The sequence below is a fragment of the Dermacentor andersoni genome, chromosome 3, assembly GCF_023375885.2.
Source record: "Dermacentor andersoni chromosome 3, qqDerAnde1_hic_scaffold, whole genome shotgun sequence".
NCBI lineage: Eukaryota > Metazoa > Arthropoda > Arachnida > Ixodida > Ixodidae > Dermacentor > Dermacentor andersoni.
The window spans coordinates 117,584,310-117,609,687 of record NC_092816.1 but is presented as its reverse complement, the minus strand read 5'-3'; the positions used below and the strand labels follow the sequence as shown (position 1 = coordinate 117,609,687).

Sequence of the window (25,378 nt, the reverse complement as noted above, 5' to 3'; positions counted from 1 at the left end):
GAAAGGCTTCCGTTGCCGGTAAATCCCTCTAAGCAGCACAATTTACAATACCCTATAAATGTATATCTCTCCAGCTGGCATGAATTTTGCTCCATAATTAGAATGTTTGACAAGTGAAATGTGCTGTTAAATATAACAAGAAAGCTGCATACGCGAGCTCGACGCCTGAAGTACATTATTTATATCTGAGCATACGCTTCATCAACAACATGTGTTCGTAATATACTAAGCGACAACACTTTTTCGTTGGGTAACTGACTATAAAATGCATGACCGGAACTTTTCCGGAATCACGACCACACTGCATGCTGCCGGAGCATGGATCAAGGGGGCAAAAATGCGGTTTAAAATGCTCCGATATTTTGCCTGCGCTTATTTCTCCTGCCTTGAGGTGCACCTAGACCAGCTGTTTAATTTATTAGCCTTGAATGTCACGCGGGATTTGATGTTATGATGCATTTTGAGTGAATGCCACTTACCGTTGCACTCATTTCCACCTTCCTTGAGGAGATCCTGCAACAGCCGGCGCACTGCAGGCGTCAACCCTACGTTGTCCATGCACAGTCCTTGCGGGCGCGACACCAAAAATGATAGACTCTATACGACTGCCGCACAGGTGTTCTGTGCTGCCGCGGTCAAATTACGCAGGTGGGACGGAGGCTTTGGTTGATGTGGAAATGTACTAAGCGGAAGTTGGGCATAGTTTTCGGAACCGGTTTGTGTCACGTGCACGCAGACTTCCTGTGTGATCCCCCGCGGAGCGTTCGCGCTCCACTGGCAGATTCGGATTGGTGAAAGCCGAGCGCTCGCTCGAGGATTCAGGCGGCTGCTCCAGATCGACCAGTGAAAAACGCCATAAGTAGTTATAGGACGGAGGAAACTGCTTTTATAGATCAGTTATAGAACTCGCTCGCTCCGGCTTGCTCGGCTGCCGTACCCGCTCGTTCCCTTCGTGTGTGCCTGGGGTATTGGTTGCTCGAGCTGCACACATACGGATGAATATTCGATTATTTCTGCTGCCATGCCTGAACCGCAGTTTCTTCTTCTTCAAAGTTTCTTCAAAACTGCGTCAATCGAGAAAATTTGCGACTTGGATATCGCAAGCTATGTAGCGCTGAAAGTGTCTACTGTTCCTGTGATGCATATATGCGCCGTGTCTGTCCATAAATGTTGCTTAAGAAGAATGTCTGCAAGCTCAACACGCCAAGTTATGTATGATGCTCCTCTAAACACTTAACATTCTCTTAGTACTGTAGGGTTCTCTCACCCATACTCTTGGGACAAAGGAACGACAACACAGTTGCGCAAACAATCACAAGGGCATTTATTGCACCGTTCATAGATCAATGCCTGCTAGCCGAGTTGCTATCCACAAAACATGCCGATGGGCGCGCGACAAATCTAGAAGTCCGACTCACCGCGACCGGATAACGAGCGAATAGAGAGCTTTAGTATAGCGTAAAATCCTTGCGTTAGCGTTAGCGTGCGACTGCACTGCACTGCGCGGCACAAGGTAGTGTTTTAGAATAGCGGAACGGAGAAAAGCGTTAACGTTAACGCAAACAAATACATCGCCATCTAGATGTAAAAACACAAAGTACTGGAAAGCCAAATCCACACGAAATGTCGAGCTTATCCAATGCCGAATCCGCAAGTGTGTCCCTAAGTCAAGCTCATCAAAAGCCACAGTCGCTGCGTTAATTACGCATGTAGGTGTTTGGTTTGAGCGTTGTCTTGTCGAGAGTCGCGAAACACACCGATTAATCTTGGCATGCCGCGATCGAGTGTTCTGTGGGAACCATAATACGTGCCCTTTTTAAGTTGGGATGACATAGACGCCCTTATGCTTCGGGAATGAGAGCGACCGCGCAGGTTATACGTGTCCTCAAGATTCACTCAACGTCGAAGCTATACCGGAGGGGACGTATCGCCGGCAATTTCGCTTCCAGAAAGCGGATTTCCCACTTCTTTCCAATTTTTTGCAACGGACGCCCACCTTGACGTCCATCCGAATGGGTTCAAGGCGAGAACCTCCTTCACGAGGTTCATATCGTCGTCGTTGGTAAAACGCACACGCATTGTGACCACAGCACCGACCACACTACTGTGTTTTGCCGCGGACAACATGACATGCATCGGCTTCACATGCGGCTCTACACCAAGCGAACGAGCGAAATACACTTGGGCGTCATCTCGAGGCGGATACAGCAAACATGAGCAAACATTTGCAAACCCTCTAGTTAAGCCTACTGCCCGGCTAATCGAGGACGTATATCGCAAACAACGCCCATTTGTCACCTGTGCGCCGCTGCCGAAGCATCATCACACAAATCTAAGGCGAACACGAGCATTAGTGGGGAAGGATAGAGCCTAGCAGTGCAGGCAGACGACTCGATAGATCCGAAGCGGGCTGCTCTCACTTCGACTGGCGCAGCCATCTTGCCGTACGTAAGGCTCCCCTTGCGTGCGTTAGCGTTCAACGCTAAATCCTGAAAATAGCGTACGTACGTAAGAGCTCCAGCAGCGTTTACGTATAGCGCATGCGCAGTGTGCTGCACGCAACGCTAACGCTAACTCTTTGCGTTTGCTGCTTTACGCTATACTAAAACTGTCTAATATGTTCGCCCCATGCTGGACCCTAACGCCTGGTCGTTCGCGTGTACGGTCGCGCGAACGGTGGCGCGTTCGAAGGCGGCCACGCGAGACGGTCTCGCAGAAGCATGGATCGGCGCACGCGCGCCACGTCCGCGCTGCTTGCCGTTCAGAACCAAAGAGCAAGCGTGTTCTCCCTTGCGCCCCTAAGTAACCCTGCCGTGAGGCGGCGTTAGCAGCGCAACACTCGCGCCATCTCTCGTATTGCGCTTCAACCACGCCGACCGCCGCGGGCCCCAGTCCACGCGGCGAAGCTGCACTGCAGGAGACAAAAACTTTGCGGGAAAAACTACATATCAGGGGACGCGTGAGAGTCGCGCATCCCCACATCCCCCCCAACCTTACATCACTACTTATTCCGGCGAAACATGTGACACGGTCTAACATCAACCCATGCTTCGCGAACAAGATAGTACATGCAACAGTGGCCGCGCTGAGGAAATGTCCACACACTGTCCATAGCATGCAAGCCGACATTGTCCTTGGGTACACCGCTGGCGTCCGCCGGTCACAGCAGCAGCTTTGCAGACTCGACGGCACGATTCCAGGCCACGACTCCGCAAACGGCGATGCAGTAGTCGGAACGAGCAAGCGTCGCTCGCGCCGACGCGCCCTGCTGGCGAGAGCCGCAGTAGCTGTCGGTGACCGCCAGTTTTTTATTCGCCGCCGAGTGTTGCGAGCTGGATACAGGCGGCCGCCGAAGTCGCTGCACCGAACTGGCCACAGCATCACCATCGCTCGGGGTGGCTCGATCGTAGTCCGGGGCAGCAGCGCAGACGATGTGCAGGTTTCAGCAAACCAGGGGTGGCCCCACTCATGCTGCGTACCCACTCAACACACTCAGCAAACACTAAAGTAGGGCAAGGTAGAGCAAGTCTGCATGCGCATCGCCCACGTGGTACGATGTTCAACTCGGCTAGCAAAACATCGGGCAGCTACTCAGATGCTAAGTTCACGTGAACGAAGCTCGCTTCCTTGAGTCGAACGAGTAATTTCACTTCGTGCGAGGCTAACTAGAATGAGGGAAGCAAAGTGCAACACCTCAACGCCACGGTCCACCAGGTTGTTTCCCTCCACGTGCGACAGGCAGCTTCGTTAAGCCTTGGGCCTAAAGCGTCGCTACCCTGACAACAACCGGCATCTAAAAAACAACACCCAAAATGGGCGCAAAACAGGCAGCCGCGAGGAGACTTCAGCTCTGTTAGGTGGTCCTACCCCGCTCGGTGCACACAGCATCCGAGTTGACGGCGCCCACCGTCCCAGACGGTGTCGGAGCGCCCGGTGCCAGGCCGCAATACCAGTCAGCCCGTAGTGGCACCCGTGGCCCGCGGCCACTCGGCTCCCAGAGCCGCGACTTCATCAGAGTCGAAGAGATAGAAGAAGCTATTTACATAGGAAATTCGGACCACCCACGAGGTTTCCGTACTCACTCGCTTCAGGCTTGCCAATGCTCCGTGGGCGCTAAGCCTCGCTCTCCCAGGATGCAGACCACGTGGCTCTCGTACCGAGGAATGTCATTAAAATAAACACTTGCGATAAAACTTAGCATGTTGACATGTTCAAACACACTACAGCCACCGTCGCCTCGCTCAAGAAAGCACGCCGCCAACGCTAGCGATCAAAATCCACGCTAGCCCTATGCTTCGGTTCAAACAAACGTCTCGAACGAAGCAAAACTGTTAAATCTATCGTCCGATGCCCCAAGAGGTCCACGTTGGGCATCCAGATGTAGGGTTCTCTCACCCGTACTCTGGGGACAAAGGAACGACAACACAGTTTTGCAAACAATCACGAGGGCGTTTATTGCACCGTTCATTTATACACCGCGCTAGCCGAGTTGCTATCCGAAAAACATGCCGATGGGCGCGCGACAAATCTAGAAATCCGACTCACCGCCACCGGATAACGAGCGAATATGTTCGCCCCATGCTGTATCCCAACGCCTGGTCGTTCGCGTGTACGGTCACGCGAACGGTGGCGCGTTCGAAGGCGGCCACGCGAGACGGTCTCGCAGAAGCATGGATCGGCGCACGCGCGCCACGTCCGCGCTGCTTGCCGTTCCGAACCAAAGAGCAAGCGTGTTGTCCCTTGCGCCCCCAAGTAACCCTGCCGTGAGAGGCGGCGTTAGCAGCGGAACACTCACGACATCTCTCGTATTGCGCTTCATACACGCCGACCGCCGCGGGCGTCAGGCCACGCGGCGAAGCCGCACTGCAGGAGACGGAAGCTTTGCGGGAAAAACAACATAACAGGGAACGCGTGAGAGTTGCGCATCCCCACAGTACATAGCTGTGAGAGCCACCGCATTTTACATTGAAGGGAACCTTGATATTTGGTGTCAACATTACAAAATCTTGTTAGAAGGAAGCTTTCATCATAATTCTTATTACTCTGGTAAGCATTAGTCAAATGTGGCAACTGGACTAAGGCCTCAAATGAAGAGTTAGGTGCCGCGTAAACGTTACCGTTCCCGAAGGCGGCCTGTCTCACTCGCTACGTATACATATGGGTGGGTCTGTGTATGTGTTGTTAGGCAGACACATTTATTTAATTCCTGATATATACCGTTTAGCTCTGCGTCAAACGGGAAAGAAGACGGCGCACTCGGTTCAACAGGATAAACAACTGCCGCACACCGTTATACTAAACGGTGTCAGCAGTGGCATCCGCGTTTTCGTGAGAGAACTACATAACCTATAGATGAGCGCTTAGGCGAGAATAGTTTTCTCTAACAGTATGTTATGAAACGCGCAAAGTATAACTATACTGAAATTGAAGAAATTCGAGAAGCAGGAATAACAGCCCCTAATTTATATATCAGGTTCACAGTAGCCATTGTTTAAGGGGCTCGACCTTTCATATTGCATTGTCTTACAGTGGAAGAACGGGGCCCATATGTACATGTGTTTTTGTTTTGCTAGGTTTCGACAGTATTTCATATCAGCGATGTGCGCCGTTTCCACAACATTTGAAGCTATCAAGGTTCGGGGATTGAAGGTGTCGACGTAAGCGAATGTACCGCTTTGGTAAAGCCGACGTGGAAGGCTGCACTTAAAGGCTTCTTGAATATGCGAAATGTTTAAAGAATGCAGAAAAGGAATACAAAAAGTGAGCTGCAAGCGTAGAAGGCAGCGACAAATTTCCAAGGTAGCCGCGTCTGCAGACGGAACTTAGCGTTGGGCCGCACGGTTCGCACAACAGTGCAATGAGGCCTTCTCACCCAGTGGTTGGTATGTGCTGCATGGCTTCCAGAAGCGATGCGCTGCTACGGAGTAGCGATAACTAATTGCCGTCTAGAAGACGCAGAAGTAATACCTACTAAACATGAGTGCACGTGCACAAACCAACCGTCACCCATTTCAAATCGCTTCCAGCGGTGTGCGGAAGAGGACAGCACAGGAAAAAGAAAAAAAAAAGAAGAACGAGCATTGAACTTCACCGCATCATGTCATCCCACGGCGCACGATGCCAGACAAAATTTGGGCTATGAGAGTGACTACTACCACAGACCTTCCATGTCATTCCAAAATGGAAGGACTCTGCTACTACTATTAGCGGCGAGAATTTGGAGTGGCGCCCTCTCTCGAGTGACGTCCCGGCCAGGACGCCGCTCGCTCCGGCTCGCTCGGCTGCCATGCCCGCTCGTTCCCTTCGTGCGTGCCTGGGGTATTGGCGGCTCGAGCCGTACTTACAGATGAATATTTCGGATTATTTCTGCTGCCACGCCTGAACCGCAGTTTCTTCTTCAAAACCGCGTGAATCGAGAAAATTTGCGACTAGGATATCGCAAGCTATGTAGCGCTGAAAGTGTCTACTGTTCCTGAATTCCATGTATGCGCTGTGTCTGTCCACAAATGTTGCTTAAAAAGAATGTCTGCAAGCTCAACACGCGAAGTTATGTATGATGCTCCTCTAAACACTTAACGTTCTCTTAGTACTTAGCTGTGAGAGACATCGCATTTTACATTGAAGGGAACCTTGATATTTGGTGTCAACATTACAAAATCTTGTAAGAAGGAAGCTTTCATCATGGTTATTATTACTCTGGTGAGCTTTAGTCAAATGTGGCAACTGGACTAAGGCCTAAAATGAAGAGTTAGGCTCGCATTTTTTTGTGAAAAGGTTGGGTACTTCTTTCACCTTTCTCTGAAACAGTCACCCAGAAAACATTGGCTGTTAACACGACGGCGCATCATGTATTGTATATGTATGCTTAACGAATACCATAACAGCAATCACATGAAAGAAAAGTTTGTGGTTAAGATCAAGAACCAGTCAACTGCAAGCGATGAAATGTGTCATAGTGGCCCTCGCTAGCTTTTATCGACGACATGGCACACCCCTCCCACAACGGAAGCAACCGACTGTCGTTACGGCGAGGCACGCATTGTTGGCGACACGGAGCCCTTAACTACAACTTCCAATTGAAAACATGAAGTAGCTCTTTACAGCGTCAATTACCATGTCTATAGCATACTCGAGGCACTACAGCGCAGCTTACGCTCCCTTGAAATGGAAAATTCAAACACATTCCGCCTCACCATGTCTCGATCCAGCGTTATTTAATTATACGAAGTGAAAACTATTCGCTTCGTCCGTACGTACAAGAAAACCTCGCATACCCGCCTCATAAAGAAGACACCACAAGCCTCACACGAATTCACTTGACTTTCGACCTTCACTGGGGAACAATGATATCTTCAGTAGGTGCCACAATACTAATGGATGAGGCTTCGGCTTCTTGCTGGCTGTAGCGAAAAGGTACAAAAGCCATATTTCACTCAAATATTTGGGCCCAGCAATGTGTCAGTTCTCCAAAGAGTTTCATCATCTCTTTTTCACAAGCAAAAAGCACCAGTAAATTGCTCAAGTGAGCGGAACGTGTAGCATGTAAAGGGAATAAATATTGGTACATTCTTTTCCGTGTGCGGCAAAGAGCTGTAAGCCTCAATCAGCTTTGCTTCAAATTATCCCCACTTAAGTTTAACCGGTGCAGAACGGCCTTTGGAGAAGCAGTTAAAGACGCAAGTGTTGTTGGCAGAATCTAAACTGCAGTGTTAGTTAAGTCCTCGTGTTACTGCCGAGCGTTTATGTGAAGAAATAGAACAACTCGATATTGTACCGTGAACTACTCGTCGTCAGCAAACATGTTTTAGTGGGTGAAAATCAAGGTAAATGTTGTACAAGTCATACACAGCCATCGTTTGATTGTGACAAGCATGTTGCACCATGGTGGGTATGGTATCCTAACTGGATTCTTATGTGCTGTGCTTTTGTGTCTATGTTACTATTATTCATGTGAGCTACCACTGCAAAGTGTCGATCCGCGCATAAGAAACCCGTAAGGGGCTGGTCTGAGCTCCCTTGAGTGGCACTATAAAAACTTATGGGGTTATACGTGCCAAAACGATTTTCTGATTGTGAGACACGCCGTAGTCGAGGACTCCTGAAATTTTGACCACCTGGGGTTCTTTAGGGTGCACCTAAAACTAAGTATACGGGTGTTTTAGCCCCCATCGAAATGTGGCCGCCGTGGCCAGGATTCGATCCCGCGACCTCGTACTCAGCAGCCCAACACCATAGCCACTGAGCAACCACGGCGGGTGAGTGGCACTATAGCGTTGCCTTTTAGAAATATATTGTCGTCTTGGAAATAACTTCCTTGATTACATTTTCGCGAACGAAGACGTTGTAAAAGATATATTTGAGAGGCCCGTTATAAGTATACACGCATAGAGAACGAGAGCAAACAAACAGAAACACTGCAGAAGGCGCCCGGGCACCGCCCGAACTGCAGCAGACGACAGGCGCGAGTCCGTGCCCTCACGCGCGAGCGCCGCTCGCAGCGCCCCTCTAGGTTGTTCTCGAGGCTAATATTGTAGCCGTTGCTTCCAAGGCACTTCGCTAGTATGGCATGTTTTCCCCCCTCTGATGGAGCGGCTGCCTCAGCTAGCCTTTCGACTCGAATGAACTGAAGGTGCCGCTAACAAATGCAAACGTTGCCGCTTCGCCATCATCGACGTGATGCACACAAAGCACGACAGCACGAAGCTATATAGGGTCAAAGCGCAATCACAAAAACGCTTAAATGGTCGAGCCAACGCGCTGCCCAGAAGGCGCTGATGTAACACATTGAGGATGTGTTGACTGAAGATAGCTGCCTTGCGCGCACGTAAGTGGAAGCCGGCCAGAAGTTGTCGGCGAGGGCGTTCCGGGGTGAACTATGTCGGATTTAAGCAATCTGAAGGAAGTAGCCGACGGTAGTAGGAGCGCCCTTTTGCGGCCACCTGAAATGGTTACTGCATCTTTGGGTGGCTCCTGCACGACCACCCGTATATTCCTAACTCACACTATTTGCAGATTTTATTATTTTTATAGTCATTAGAACGTGATCATGTGAAAACAAGGCATAAAGCACACCATGCAATGTTAAAACTACAATTCTGCATTGCCGCTAGGCTCATCCGCATTTTTTACACTTCTTCCACGCTGCTCACGCTTCCTTCCCTTGGATACGCCGAACTTTGTGTAAGTAATAAGTACGGCTCCCTGTTGCTGGAGTTTTTTTTTCTTAAAATTCGGAGGGTGTTGTACGGAGTTTATTCTTTCGCGGTATATCGGCGTTTCTCTGTGTTTATTTCTCGAAAGTCCCAATTCTCCGACATAAGGAGTTTAATTTTACATTATTCTCAATACTCCAAAATCTTAGAGGAATATATACCTGAATGCGAAAACATCAGAAAACACGAAGCGATCTTTAGTTGTCTGGAAGGTTTGAACGGACAACCACATATACACACAAGCGTAAATACTTGAATACAACACACCTACATTTGTAAGTGTTACAACCTGATAGCTTGTTGTAACAGACGCAAGCATACTTTACAACGTTGGTGTCACTGATGGAAGCGCGCTTCTTTCGATTGATGATTCTTAGCTTTGAAAATGCCCTTTCAGATTTTGCGCTAGAAACAAGATGAGTCAGAAGACTCAGCACGCAGTGGTAAAATACTGGCAACTGGACTGTGTGAAGGCTCCAAAACGACAGGCGCTGATCAATGTTACTTATTTTATAGCTGTAATGCTTGGAAAAATCACTCTTGAGCTCGCTCAAGTCGTCAGCTTCAAGAAACACTAAGTTAAAAGTCGGCGCATATGTTCCGAATGAACGGGGTAGTTCATGCTTCCCATTTGGATTCACTATTTGGACACTGCACCGAAACGATTCACTGGTGTACTGGAGTACATCGCAACGGTTCCTCTCAACTGTCTGTCTCCACTTTTCAGCGACAGCAGCGTACGTATTTTCCATGAAGATCTGCGACAGTCGTTGGGCGGTCATTCTCGTCAAGGCGATCCAACAGACTTGTGACATCTGATGTGAAGACCTCAGGTGGGTCACACTATTGACTGAGGAACTCGTGCAAAGGAACCCCCAGTATGGGGTAAACTGGAGTACCAGGGTACTCTTAAGTTCCTTATTGATTGAGAGCACAGAACACGAATTTGTCTGAAGAAACCATAGCTTAATCAGCAAGTCGTGCACAACTTCAGGCGACGAAACAAGAGTTTTGAGCTTCTCACACTTATTTCCCTTGGCATAGCCGCTTGTCAAGAAAGACAAAATGGCACGTATGCAATCCAGAACATCTTTTAGGGTTCAAAAAGAGAGAACCACCTAGACGGACATACTCTTCAGCGACTCGATGGTCATGCCTATGGCCACGCACGCAAGACCTAGCTTACGGGGCAGCGACGACTTCAACAGGGCAGAAAAGTGCACATCCAAATCGTGAACTACTCAAATGAGCTGGTTTTAATTTAATCCTCCCGAGCGTATTTAGGTAAGTGGTACAGATCTTTGAACTGAAGTACCTTGAAATCGGTGCTGGAGAGTTGCAAGTCTTTGTGAAGCTTCTGCATGTAGGAGACCGGCCGATGTGTCAGTAACCGCTTAGAAAATGTCCTTTATCGGAAGACTTTCGATAAAGAACGGAACAGAGTCATATGGGCCGTTGAAATCTGAGTGCATAGGATTTATCCGAATCGTCAAAAATTTTACCGACGAGGGTTTGTCGGACGTTTTTTTCGATTTATCGGAAACCACGGAGCCCTTGTAAAAGCTACGCAGATGCAACGCGTTTGTCGTACTGGATTTGTGCTGAACGAGAAGAAAGGGAGTACCTACACTCCTAGCAACCGAAAGAGAAAAGGCTGCCGAGCTCTACCAGGCTACTTGGTGTAGTAACACAGGTGTAGTAGTTCCACCTCCGAAGCATTCTTTCCCTTCAATGCCGCAGAATGTTGTTCGCGTTTATAGACACTTGCCTCTGCAAGCCCTCTCGCAGCGTGGCCTGGAGAAGTAGAACCCTCGTCCCAGGCAGCCGTCCCATTTCTTGCAGTCACCTTCCAGTGGCGAATAGTAGTACACGATGGACGATAGATTGCAGACGCCCCCTATCGGCACGTACAGACACTTGTGCTTCTTTCCTTCCACTGCGGAAAGGAGAAGATTTATTTATTTATTTACAGTACCCACAGAGAAAGTATACATTATAGAGGGGAGAGGCTACATAAACGTGGTAAAAATGATATACAGAAAAGGCACATTATAAGTAACCATGAAAAATTATTCTAGCTCACTAATTTATGCATCATAAACAAAAAAATAATAGAGTTAGCTCATCATAGAAGTCTCTTGATACACTTTTCAATACACAAGTTGGGAATGATAGGTCAATACATACTTAGTTAATTTGCAAATATAGTATTTGTACCATGAAAAGTTACATGATATATTGGACGCAAGTTTCATGATTTTAATGTAGTTAACTAAAACATTTTTAAATTGAAGAAGATTACTTATACTAACAAGAGATGCAGGCAGACCGGTCCATTCCATAAGATGCAGGTAACTTTCATTTACAAGAACCCTCGAACAGTTTTCGTAATCGTAATAGCAGCATTCATTACACTTACTTCAATCTCGGCCTGATACGCTGTTGCAGCACGGGCCTAAGGTTTTTCCCAAACTCATTTATCTGTCTTTGTCGTCGTAGTAATCCGTGAAGGATAAGTTCACTCAAAACATCTCTTCCACAAAGCGTTTTCCTTGTGCTCTCTGCCAAGCGCTGTCTGTATATATGTATATATATATATAATGCGAAGGTTGTGGGTTCGAATCCCACCTGCGGCAAGATGTTTGTTCATCCACTTTCATTTTCTAGCAATTTATCGTTTCTTTATTTCATTTATTAAGCACAAGTAATTTCCCCTATGTTGTCCTTGGCGTCAGTGTTTCTTGACTTATTATGATATGGCTAATAAAAAATATAGGGCGCCTCGGTAATACCCCTTCCTTCACGTTTATATATATACATATCCGGTCTCGTTATTACCATCACCATATATGGTGGTAATCATCCTGTCTACATTTGCTAATATTTGTTGACAAGGAATACTAATTTCGGCCATCACTTATCAGTTCTACGCAGTGTTTGAATTTTCTTGACGTATTTCTGACCAGGTCAAATAACCCAATGTAAACATGTGGTGCTGTTCATATTTTTCTTCAGCTGCTGACGCGGAGCGCATTTACCAGCTATTTCTTGTGCAGAAGTAAACATCTTAAATTGCGATTTCGGCTCCTGCTCCCTGTTAATGCGCACTGGCTGTCCGTTCTGAGGTGACGTAAGGAAAACGTCGCCTTGATGGGCGTGGCTTTGCGCTCGTTGCGGCCTCCCAGTCGATTTCGCGGGCTCTTAAAGCCAAAATTCATCGTGCCACAGGTCCGCACTGAATCGCAGCTTTCTATACCCAAAAGTTCATATGGCTTCTACGATGAACTCGCTTTAATTACTCAAATATGATGAGCCCTCTGAAACTAAAAGCTTAAAAGCGAATTAATGGATTTGTAATTAGGTACTGATTACCTCATGTAACCCTCACCGGGCCGGCGCCACCACTGACGGAAAGTCTCCATAGGAGACGTCCTTTTATATAAGAATGTCTATATTTAAACATTACTTAACGTCTTCGTAAAATAGGCCCTATATTATGCTGGTTTACCAACTGCAATGATCTGTGTGTTGAGTAACGCCACCACCCTGATACAGGAGGCTAACGCCGACGTATCCTGGTAGACTTGAAATATGTGAGAAGGCCGCGGGTGGATGACGCAGGTATTCTACTTTAACGATTGGCCCTTAGATGTTCTGTGGTTGCATGGGTTGGCCATACACACGAGAACTCCTGTTTCACTTCCCCAGCCACGCGTTCAGATAGAGAAGAAAAATTCCAATCCAGGCAGTCAATTCAAAGAAGCCGCTGATCTCCGTCGAGTCTAAAGCGATACAGCCAAATAGTTCCCGGCATACACACGAACACACACGCACACGCACACACACACACACATCGCAGCTGTGATGCACGTTGCATGTTAGCGCAGCCACGAGAAATTTACGCGTACTAGAGTTACTGCTTCAGCCAATGCCTACACAGCTGTTCCCCGACGATCTTGTATATATTGATATCATATTAATTTGTAGAAAAACGACCTAATTATCCAAATCGCAGCACATTCAGTCAGTGCCCTGCCGGCTTGCACAAGCCAGATAGCAAGAAAGCCCTGCGACGCGCCCTTTTCTTCTTGCTCGATGAGAAAGCCTTTACTGAGACCTTCAGGTCTCCAGAACCTCACTGATTCCACTGCAGAAAAAAATTAGGCTAAGATATCCATAGCAGTATTCATAGATACTTTAGTCCCCGGTCACAGTATTCACCACTGCATATATTCTCACACAACTGTAAGCACAGCGTCCTCTTGGAATACAGCTTATTGGACACCTTGAAGGCTGGTGATAGCTAAGAGGGCAATAAAAGGTAATCCTCGATAGCCTGCTTCCTAATAGGTATCCGCGATTGCCGGGTTGCTTAGACAAGCACTACACAAATAATTGGTAGTTTGGCGAAATAATTCACACTCCGTTATTATATTCGCGAAAGAAGCAGCTGCTTCAACGCCCCTTAATATCTATCCATAACCTTTGGAATGAACATAATGTGAAAATCGCCACGCTGTAATTTTAATACGAATGAGCATAAGCGTAACTGATGACAAAATAGCCAGTTACTAGTTGTTCTTCATTCAAATGCCTTGTCGTTTTCTAATTTGCTATTCTCAAGTTTTTCCCAATCCGGTTTTAGCCGAATAATAAGCCTGCATATTTACAAAGTAATAAAAACTAAAAAATGAATAAATTATTAACTAATTATTTCAGCGGAGAGAATAGCCTTCAAGATCTGCGACAGATTTCCACAGAGTTCAGTAAGTTGTATTAAAACAGTAATGTAATCTTGTCTTTGTGAATTCTGTCTGAATAGGTGACAGGGTGTGTCCCGATAGAGAAGCAAACTTGAAGAGCAAGCTGTCGAAAGAAAAGATATATCCTACGATATATCGACGATCGTAATTCGATTAGCCCAACTACTGCCAGCGTTCACTAAACATTCGTCTATATACGCTTTGTCGCGAGGCAACTTTACCTTATAATTCGAGGAACCCTACTTCACATGTCCCTGGCGCAGTCAAGCTGGGCAGTACAACAGAAATAAACCCCACACGGGTCGCATACTCACCTCTCCTAGCCCCTGAGCTTGTCGCTAGAGCTAATACAAACACTGCGTTTATCGCAATGCACTGTGTTTTTTCGCACCCAGTGCGCACTTGCGGAGATGTTTTCCGCCGCATCAGAAATAATCGAAAGGCTCGAATCAAGCAACTGACATTCATTGCACAATGGGAGCTTGTGTTGAAGCGGAAAGAAGGTCCCAGCTGTTCGAACAAGTAAAACGCACATTTCTTATTTCTTGCCCCTTTTCTTTCACTAGGCAGAAGCATAAAACACGGCTTAGAGCTCAAAATAAAAAAAAAGCGTCAAAGGTGAACAATTGAACGGCGGGCAATAAAACGAATTAGTCGCGTATCTGCGCAATTCACTTCAAGCACCTGATAGGCGTGTAAGTGTAGCGGTGCTAACTCGATGATACACGGAAATGTCGGGACGTTGCGCACTGTTTTGACACTTGCACTGTAAAAATGTTCCATTTCAATCGTGGGACTTTCCCACTGAGTACAAGACGTTTTGTAGGCGTCTTGAACCAGCGAAAATGGAATAAACGTCCATATATTTAAAACAGCTGCAAACTGTCTTTTTAGGTCCGTCTAAAGGACGTCCTACATAAAACGCGTGGAGGACGTCTCGCTACGCGATTTTGGATTTACGTCTAGGATGGCTAGGAAACGTTGTGTGAGAACGTTAAAAAGATATCTGTGCTGATCTTTATCCAGGTGTAAGTCTAAAATATACATTTAGGCCCTTCTGCTTTTACGGCTGTTACATATCTAGCGCCCGAAATGGCCACATATTCAGCACTTAAACAACACGTACATGCACTGTCTTCCCTTCAGTCTGTAATTTTTTTTTTATCCTGAGAGGTTCACATTTCTGTTAGCGGTACATGTGTCATCGCGCTGTACTTCCAGTCGTAGCTTCTATACGTATTTCACAAGAAGAAGCATGAAGCGAACGTTAACGATAGTGCTCGACTGAAATGAGCCTACATACAAGACCCAAGGCCTCTAAGCTCTTTAATTGAGAACACAGAAAACGTGCGAAATAAATCCAATGGTTTTATGTGCCAAATACACGATCTCACTATGGAGCAGACCGTAGATGAAGACTCCGGAATAATTTTGGCCATTTGGGGTACTTAACGCGCACCTCAGTCTAAGTACACGGGCGTTGTTGCGTTTCGCTTTTATCGTACCTACGGCGTCGAGCTCAACAGCATGGTGCCACAGCACCCTAAGCTATCGCGGCGGGTAGCAGAAAACGTGTCCCTACGCTGAGCAGCTGCGCAAATTTAGTGTGAGCGCTAGTTTCAGATATATAGATAGGTGACTCCAATGATATATTCCTGTCGCAGAAAGTCGCGCTCAGTAACGCGGGTTTCCACCTGGCCGGCTTTCCCCAGGCTCACACAGCTGGCGTTTTTCTCACAGTACCGGTTTGACCTCCACACCAGCGCGTTATCTGCCAGTTATTGGCTTCTACCTAAATCTGCACATCGCGCTGCATCACAACTGTGCTGTCAAGTGTTCAGTGAAGTAGTAAAAAGGTAATTTCGCAAGCTGAATAATTCCTAAGTTTTTTACACCTTCGCACCATCCTGTACTCCTAAGTTTTGAGATTGAATCGTTCAATTTATCACTCTTTCAAATTAAATACTTATATATACTTTCATAATTAAGCTACAGCTAAAACAGGTGCTTCAAATATTCATGTGCGCTTGAAGGTGAGAGCAGCATATCGTGCATTTCATCTAGACCTCTTCGTTTTGCCTTATTTGCAACCAGAGCAGGGCACATTTAGAAGTGCACCACAAATTATAGTTAGCATTTTCACAAATTTTAATGCTGCAAAGTTTATTTGCGACGTTTTTTAAATTTGTTTGCAGTGAACTTTCCTTTCATATTTACTTGGAATATAACACAATAAATAGAAACATGAAGTTAACATACTCGTACTTTCACCATAACCGATATTGGAGCTACCAGGCCTCAGCTCACTTGGTCCGCAGCTCAGTACAGCCGTATACAGCCGATGCATGGCCAGGCAGGAGTGTATTCTGCATTATTCTATATAGATTGGAGCACTTGAAGCGGACAAATTTGCTATAGACATAGCTTTGCAGTCCACGTGAACTCGTCACTGTTTACAAAGGTTCTGAAAAATCACATTCGCCAATTAGAGGTATCTTTACTAGCCACGTATACTCAATATACTTTGTTTGCTTTATATGTAGTATCAGGCGCAGTATACCAAATCGTGATATCGTTTTTACTGCTATGTCGCTGAGTTGTAGACTAGATACTTTCCAAATTTCGAGACTTTTTCTAAATACAGTGACGGCATAAAACGAACATGTTCTTCCAGCACTTACCAGATTTCACATTATATTTTAAATACAACAAACGTCAGCGAAATTGTTGCAAGGGTTGCCGAGAAAAGCTACATCACCGTTCTCATGTATCTATACGGGAGCTTCGAGCAAACGTCGAAAGCCTTTTGCATTTCAGAGCTGGCGCCGTACTGTAACAAATTCCAGGAGCTTCCTTTCTCCGTGATAAACGGCGCCGCGACGGGCAGACGGATAGGGAGAATGAGATTGGAATTTTCTACTTCTCCCTATGCCTAGAGTGTACTAGACTAGTATTAGAGTGTAATAAAATGCGACTGAGTGCAGCACTTGGCTTTGCAGGGAGGCGCGCGACGACGAAAAATACTGTGGTGGCGCTGCGAGCTATGTCTATTCGGCTGCGTCAAGGTAGCGCCGTTGGAAACTGCTGGCGATACTTCTCAAAAGGGTTATTCCTACTACTTCGCGCGCCTGTATATGCGTTCAGACAGTCCAATGTTTCAAACATCACTTACAGCGCATACATAGAAAAGGGACGAAAAGAACGACGAGGCCAAGCGCTGTCTTCGTTCTTTTGGTCCCTTGACTGTGTATGCGCTGTAAGCTGTGTTTGAAACAATGGAATACCAACTAGCCCGTACCCAAACCATGCTTCAGACAGTCCAAACTGTGCTTATTTGCATATGACATTTGATTATGCCTTGGGAATAGGTATCTTTCTTTCTATTCTTTTTTTCATTTTTTGTAATGTCACTCGGTGATTGTGCGTGCATTGCGGCCGCATTGTCGATTTTCACTCTGCTATGTTATTGTACGGTTCCCTTTTACGAACAAATATTTTTCTTCTTCAAGGAGCATCCATCTCTAGTGTGTGTTTCGGACATACAGTTTTCCATAAGTAGGTATTGGGAAACGCAGAAGGAAAAACATAGGTAAATTTCCTGCTTACCGCTTCGAACAAATAAAACATATGTGCCCTATCCGGCGCCCTGTACTTACATTTACGAGAAGTATTCTCTTCGACAAAAAAAAAAAAAAAAAAAACTGCAGTGCAACATTCCACTCATGTTTCCGTCTTCCCCGCGTAACAGAATGCGGAATAATTGGTACGGGTCCCTTTATTGCGGTCGCACCTCGGCTGCTGAAAACAATTTTAAATAGCCGTTATGTATTCTAACCTTTGGCCCCTAAGCCGTGGGAAATTTGTGTGCAGTCCATGTTAAAAAAAAAAGAAAATGAAAGCGGCGCGGGAGCCGAACTAGTCGCTACATTCGGATATGGCGTCGCACTGCTAAACTCGAGCTCACGGGTCGAAACCAGGTCACGGAATTCGATGGGAACAAAATGGAAAAGCGCTCATATATTTCTATTTAGGTGCACGTTAAAGAACCCCAGGTGGTTAGGAATGAACAGGGTAAGGTGCCTCATAATCACATCGCAAGACGAGAAACATTAGAATTTGTGTAATTAAAAAAAGAAAAGAAGATAGCTGCGTCATCCGGCTTTATGGTAGTGGTATAAACGAAATAAATTATTCTCGAGCCTGATATCTCAGAAAAATATTTTAGGCTTAGCTTATATTTCATACCTAAATGTAATTATGCCGTTCCCAACTTTACGTCCGCTCAAATAAGTAGCTTCTGTATGATGAACGGCTGCTTTCAGTTACCCTGTGCAGTATAATGAGGACAATAACGAAGCAATTAAAGAACGGCATGCGTCACATACACGTAGAGATATTTGTAGGTGTGATGTACGTGTTCGTTGAAGATAAGCGTGGTACCACATTGGGCACACAGTTTTAATGTATTGCAGACATGGTGACTGCCAAAAGAATTTTTTTCCTTGCCTGAATTAAGATAGATTTATTGGCTGGAGAAGGAGCTTCTTTAAAAGAAAGCATACCAAAATAGATAATAATAATATCCGTTATTTCACTCATGAAGTAAGCTAGTGCGGGAAAAAAAGCTGACAAGTCAGCGTTACTAGTTCCCAGCTAGCTCCCCGGAGTACACAATACAAGAAACAGAACACTTTTGGCATAGCAACATAAAAAGCACAAACAAATAGTAATGCAACAATGACTCGTCAACAGTGGGAATAACTTACCCTAGAAATAAAAGTTTTTTTACACTGCGTGAAACACCAGTATTAAAGGAAACGTACAAACATGAAGAAAGTGCAAGTAAAAAGCGCTACATAATGAAGGAAATGACAAAAATATGTTACACGTTGTGGAGTATGAACAGCACATTGTTACTTTGCAGTGCATATGGTGTACTTGGGTAGAGATAAAAAACCATATGAAATTCTGTCATCAGAAAGGAGTTTTGCCACAGAAAAACAATTCCAGTTCCAGCTTCGACGCGGTTTCGGGAGTGAATCCGTTGTTATTGCAGAAATTTGGCAAATGCGGTAGCGTTCTGTTTAACATTTCTTGTCCGTATCCGGTTCTAGACGTTTTGATTAGCCATGGGTGTGTGCTTCGACTCTCATAAGGTGGGGTCCTTTTGGAAAGCGATGCCAACCGTGATAGGGAATAGCTGTTATTTTTTACTTCAAGCTTATAACGTTAACACAAGCAATGCGGATGTAGCACGTGTATTTTCATTGTGCAGTACTTCAAGAACAGAGGGTGGGAAGGGTGACTCATGGGGACGTTTTCAATACTTCCTAATATATTTTTTTGTGCAATATCATGATTCCTTGGAAATTACCTTTTGTTGTGTTCCCTCAAACTAATTGACAGTATTTCTTATGTGAGTAGAACAGCGCATTGTACAATAGAAGCTTAATCTTTGGCGGTAAAATATATCTGTTGGCATACGTCAGCCCGACGATGTGAGAGTTTGGACATAGAGTGGTCAATATGAATGTCTCAGGTTATATTTTCACTGAAGTAGACTTCAGTTATTTTAAATGCGCTTACTATTTCAATCTTTGAGTTGTACAGCTTAATGACTGAGGTAATGTTAATCTTGTTTTTTGCACGGTATATGACATCCTTCGTGTTACTAACGTTTATTTTCAATTTGTTAAATTCCGCCCATGTATCTCATTCTACAAGCGCTCGGTTCGCTCTCATAGTTAGCTCATTCGTACTTCCTGGAGGAAATAACAGTGTCACATCTTCAACGTAAATGAGAAATTTCACCATGGGATCGACGTTAACAATGTCATTCAAATATAAGTTAAACTGAAATGGGACCAGAATGCTCCCTTAAGGTACGCCAGCAGAAATGGTTAATATATTAGAAGAGTAGCCATTTAAATACACGTACGGCTTGAGCTCACTAAGGTAGGACGTCAGAACCGACAGAACCGTGCCGCAGAATCCGTACATCTCAACTTTCTTTAGCTGGATGAAGTGAATAAATTGAAAGCTTTCGTAAAATCGGCGTAAATTCCAAGGGCTACTTCTTTATTTTCGAGCGATTGCAGGATAAATTCTTTTTGTTCTAGCAGTGCTATTTCTGTTGATCGATATTTTCGGAAACCATACTGCGCGGCGTGAACGATATTGCATTGTTCGCTAAAATGTGGTATTCTGGTAAGAAACATTTTTTTCAAATTCTTTTGAGAAAACGTGTAGAATTTGTGAAATCTTTCTTTCTTTCTTTTTTGTGCAATACAGTCACTTCGGCGAGCTGCATGTGCCCCGCAATATGTTCCTTGACATAAGCGAAGATCGTATATGTGAGCTAAGCACTCTGCTTTGTCTTCTATCAAAAACTTCACAGGTTTTATTTCAATGTCGTCTGCGTCACCACATTTGCTATTATTTAGCCCCATAAAAAACCGACATGACCTCTGATTCTGATATTGGCGTTAAGAACGTTGACTTCTCGTTTCTTATATGAAGAGTATTAGAATCACCAAATTACTAGTTATCTCTGTAAAGTAGCTGTTGAATGCATTAGCTAAATCAATGTCTGTGAGTTCCTTATCCCGAGTCAGAAGTTTTGTCGCTGGGCTTCGGCCTAGAGATCTGTTTGGGAGTCCATTCAGTTTCCTCCATAATTCGCCCGACTTATTCATCGAGCAGAAAAACTAGTTACAGAAATATTGATCACGTGTACTGCGTATTTCCACCGTCAGTTTATTTCTAAACACTTTAAAAGATTTAAGCATCTCAGGGTCTCGAGTTTTTCAAACTTCTTATATAGCCTATCCTTTTTGTGAATTTTCTTCAGAAATTCACGTGTGATCCATGGCTTCCTAATGTTCCGTCGTTCCTGTGCATGGTTATAAGGGAAGCACTCGTTGTATATTCATAAAAAAACCGTTAAACAGCAAAGCATAGGTCCTTTCGGCACATGTTTCCTTAAGAAAATAGCTCTAGTCATGATTATCAACTTTCTCTTTGAAATTTTTCAGGTTCTTAGTCAACATATCTTGAAATAACCTTGGTACTTTTTCTTTTATTAGGAAATTTGCATTTCGGAACGCACATAAAAATGCCTCGGTGGTCACTGATATCAGTATTTATCCTGCCTGCTTTCAGAATAAGCATGTGCATTTTGCTTATATGTAGATCAAGTAGTGATTCGGCCTGCACTGCAACGCGTGTTGGACTACATATCACGCTTAAGAGGGCAAAAGAATTCAATAGATTTTCAAATTCTTTTTGCGGAGTTATCTGCAAGGAGGTTAACATTAAAATCACCACCTAAAATGACATCTTATTTGTTTTCACCTATGAAGGACAAGAAAAGGTAAAGAAAAGCGAAGAATTTAACATTTCTGTTCGCGGGGTGTTGTGTGACCACGATAAACTTGTTTTCAATAACAAGTGACGGAAGTTCATAATCAGGGTTGATGGTAGAAAATTGAGATAACACATCACACTGAAAGTGCCTTTTTACCATCAACAGTACGCCACCACCGCAACTATTCGTGCGATTTAAAACAAATGTGTGATATGAAGGAAGCTTGAGTAGACTGCTATGTTCACCACACCAGGTTCCAGTCAACATGACCATATCAAAAGTAAGACATAGTTGCGTAAAAAGCAATTCGAGATCGGCTGTCTTAGATACTGCAGACCAATCATATGTTACCTGGAATTCTAGGGGTGAGTGTTTGCCTTGACGACATCATTGTCAATGCGAATCGTGCAAATGAGCACGCACAGCGTCTGAATCAGGTTCTATCGAGGCTAATTGAGAAAGGCCTGTGCCTCAAGAAAGAAAAGTTCAGGTTCGGAATTACGTCAGTTGAGCTTCTGGGACATTGAATTGACGCCAATGGTGTTCGCACTACCGAGAAAGAGGTTGAGGCTACACTTCAAGCACCCAAACCATCTGACAAGACATCCGTAAGGGCTTTTCTGGGTCTTACCCTTATGAAAATGAACAATGAGTTTCTGTAGCGAAGGTCATGTGTTCTTAATGTGACAACAGACATTCATGAGAAATGCATCGTCTAATGTTTTTGGCATCACAAGTACAGCAGAAACTCAAATGACAATGCACCTTAAGATTTCTGATGAGAAGAGTAGACAGCTTTCTTGTGTTATTGCTAATGTCAAAGGACATCATATAATAATGTGTACGATGTCAATTCGTAAAAATTATTTCTAATGTGTTAGCATTATATGGCTCATGAGGCGTAAAATCAGGCATTGTCTGCGTGAGCACACGAAGTACAAAAAGGTTACGCTCTCGACGTTTCGTGTGAGCCGAACCCACTACCTATTGTGTTAATTAAGGCTACCAACCTACGACCTTTGGTGTGATTAAGGCACAGTTAATTAGGATAGAGTTAATAAAGGCACTGGAAGCCACGACCTTTGGTAGGAGTCGAGCCCTCGACCATTAGTGTTAATGAATGCGATGTTAATTAAGACAGTTAATTAAGACACAGTTATTTAGGAGAGTTTTTGATGCACTCACACCCACGACCATTGGTGGAAGTTAAACCCCTGATCTTTTGTGGTAATGAAGGCGATGTTAATTAACCATTTCGCAACGTTTGCAGTGCAAGGACAGATTGCTGCCAGGGGTACCTGAAAGTGATCATGTGTGCTCGATCATTAAGGCATCTTCCTATTTCCCCTAGGTATTGTTTTCCATAGGACAGGGGGTGGTGTGCACTACTTCGACGCAATCGCTGTCAAATCGAAATGAACAAGAAGGGAAAAGATGTGCACCCCCGAATTTCGTGAAGTGCAAGTCCTGAAAAGGAAACACGATAGACTAAAGCCCGGAATGCATGGAGCGAATAACCGGCGTCCGAGCGACGAACTTCCTCAGGCGACGAACGCCCGACGGCCGGCGTCCAAAAATTTGACGTGTGTGTGTATGTGTAGTGATTATAAGGGTGAAGGGAAGAGAGAAGTGCAGTGCCGTAACTGTCTCTCAAAGGAGGACACCTCAACAGCACTGCACAGGGTAGGGGAAGTGGGAAGGAAAATATTAAGAGAGAATGAAAGAGAGCGGAGAAAAAAAAAAGAAAAAAAAAGGCAAGAGGGTTGAAAAAGAAGAAGCAATGCGGGGCTTATAGCCGCGCTCTCTGTTGAGTTTCGACAAAAAAGTCGAGAAGGGCAGCAAACGCTCTCTTGGCGATGGAGGCGTGGGCTGCGGGAAATAGTAGTTCTGTCTCCGTGTTGCAGGGTAGACCCACACGACGATAGGATGTACAGAGCGCGGTGCGCTCAGCGTCGAACGATGGGCATCGCAGCAGGAGATGTGCGAGAGTCTCATCCTCGCCGCATACCGCACATGCGGGGCTGCCAGTTCCGCGCAGTCTGTGCGCTCGGGCGGCGGTGTTGTAGCAGCCGACGCGGAGACGGAGAAGAAAGGAGCGGTCCCAGCGGGAGAGTCCGGCGCGGGGGAGGAGGCGAGGGGGTGTCCCCGCCGCAACACGTGGGTCAGGGTGATGCGCGCGGAGGGTGCGCGTGATAGTCGTCCTGGCCACGTCGAAGCGGGAGACAGAGGTGGCGAGGGGGAAGCGAGCTGCGAGAGCTTCCTTCGCGAGGGCGTCAGCTGCTTCATTTCCGGGTAGGCCAATGTGCGCAGGGACCCACTGCAAAACCAAGTCGCAGCCCTGATTAACGACATGGCGCAGTTTCGATCCCACGCGCTGCACAAGTGGGAGACCGGCATAGTCTTTCCGCAGCATGTACAGAGCCGCGCGCGAGTCCGTGAGGATCGCAGCAGACGAAGCACCGCACTCGTAAAGAAGGTCAGCCGCGAGGTCAATGGCCGCGAGTTCGGCGACTGTTGATGAGGCAGGGAAACGGAGGCGGCACTGACGCGACGCAGGGATGTCCGGTGCCGTGCACGCGGCAGCAGCGGAACCATCACTGGAGACAGAGCCGTCAGTGAAGACCAGGAGGCGATCACGTAGGTGTTCGTGAAGCAATGCAGCCGTCTCCTGTTGCATGGCACACAGTGCTGTTCGGCGCTTGCTCGTGACGCCCGGGACGCTGGTGTTAACGTCAAGGAGCGGGGAGGCGTGCGGCGATGGCGGCAAGGGGAGCAGTTGCGGCAGAGACGCGATGCGGGCGCTGAAGTCGGTGGCATGCTGACCCATGCCCGAGCCCTCGAGGGTGTGGAGGCGGCACACGGGAGACTGGCCCTGTGGCGACCGTTGCAGGCGCTCGATGTGGTGAAGCGCCTGTTTCCTCGCACGAAGTGAGGGCGGCCAGTTTCCCGCTTCGGCGAGAGTTGCCCCCACTTGCGAGAAGCGGGGAAGCGCGTACATCTGGCGAACTGCAGTGCGGTGTTCGACGTCAACGGCCCTCCAGTTGGCTGCACTGGCGTTGGTGAGCGGGAGTGCGTAGAGCGCTCGCGAAGTAGCGATCGAGTTATAAACTCGGAGCGCAAGATGCGGTGTGCAGCCGCGGCCACGGGCGAGCAGGGAGCGTGCGGCGCCTGCAACTTTCCTGGCGTCCCTGCAGAGCTGTGTGGTTGCCGCATTAAAGTTCAGGCGGCAGTCGATGTGAAGGCCCAGGTAGCGAACTTTTCTCTGCCACGGGAGGGGGCTTCCGCGCAGCGAGAGCGTGGGCACTTCGGAGCGAGCACGGCTAGCACGGGGGTGGATCATTAGCGCCTCGGTTTTAGACGCCGAGAGCTGAAGCCCCACGCTGGTGAGGTATTCGTCCACGGCGTTGATAGCAGACTGCAGTGATTGCCGCACTTGGTAGCCATAGTCCGTGGGCCCGGAAGCGAAAAGAGCGATGTCGTCGGCGTAAATCGCCACGCGGACTTCGAAGGCTGTCAGCTTCGGGATGAAATCGGGGAGCCTTGCAAGCGCCAAGTTGAATAGAAAGGGGCTAAGAACACTGCCCTGAGGAACACCAGCGGTCACGCTGCGGGGGGTGCTGAGCGCGTTGCCAACACGCACTCTGAGTGTTCGGTCGCTAAGAAAGGCCGACACATAGTCCAGTAGGCGGCCGGTGATGCGCAGCTCGCGAAGCGCTTGGATGATGGTGCCGTGCGGGAGGCCGTCAAACGCGCGTTCGACATCGAGCAGCACCAGGTATGCGGCTTCGTGGCGGCTTGCAGCGTGCTCGAGAGTGGCGACAACGTCCGCGATGGAATCAGCTGTCGAGCGGAGTCGGCGGAAGCCACTCTGTTCCGGGGCAAGAGCGTCGAGGGCGGAGGCGATCCATTCGAGTCGGTTCAAAACCATCGACTCCATCGTTTTGCCGGGTACCGAGGTCAGTGATACTGGGCGATAGGAGCTGATGTTCGAGGCTGGTTTGCCGCGCTTCAGAATGGGAACGACGATCGCCTCTTTC

General features: G+C 46.7%; 1 protein-coding gene across 6 annotated transcripts in view; it reads right to left on the bottom strand.

Annotated features, from left to right (window-relative positions):
- The window catches only part of LOC129386651 (doenitin-1-like), a 133,531-nt gene extending 118,940 nt beyond the window's left edge, over positions 1 to 14,591 (bottom strand). For 2 of the 6 annotated variants that reach the window (XR_011893434.1, XR_011893435.1), the window contains exons 1-2: positions 14,290 to 14,574; positions 10,981 to 11,148 (exon numbers count right to left, since the gene is read on the bottom strand). Coding sequence is in view for 2 of the 6 variants with exons in the window: in XM_072287280.1 (XP_072143381.1) it covers positions 10,981 to 11,148; positions 14,290 to 14,551 (430 nt within the window). In the remaining 4 variants the exon portion in view is untranslated. Of the gene's footprint in view, positions 1 to 7,306; positions 7,397 to 10,980; positions 11,149 to 14,289 lie in introns of those variants that run through there. The other 4 variants (XR_011893432.1, XM_072287280.1, XM_072287281.1 and 1 more) reach the window with 4 other exon arrangements.
- Positions 14,592 to 25,378: the final 10,787 nt, after the last annotated feature.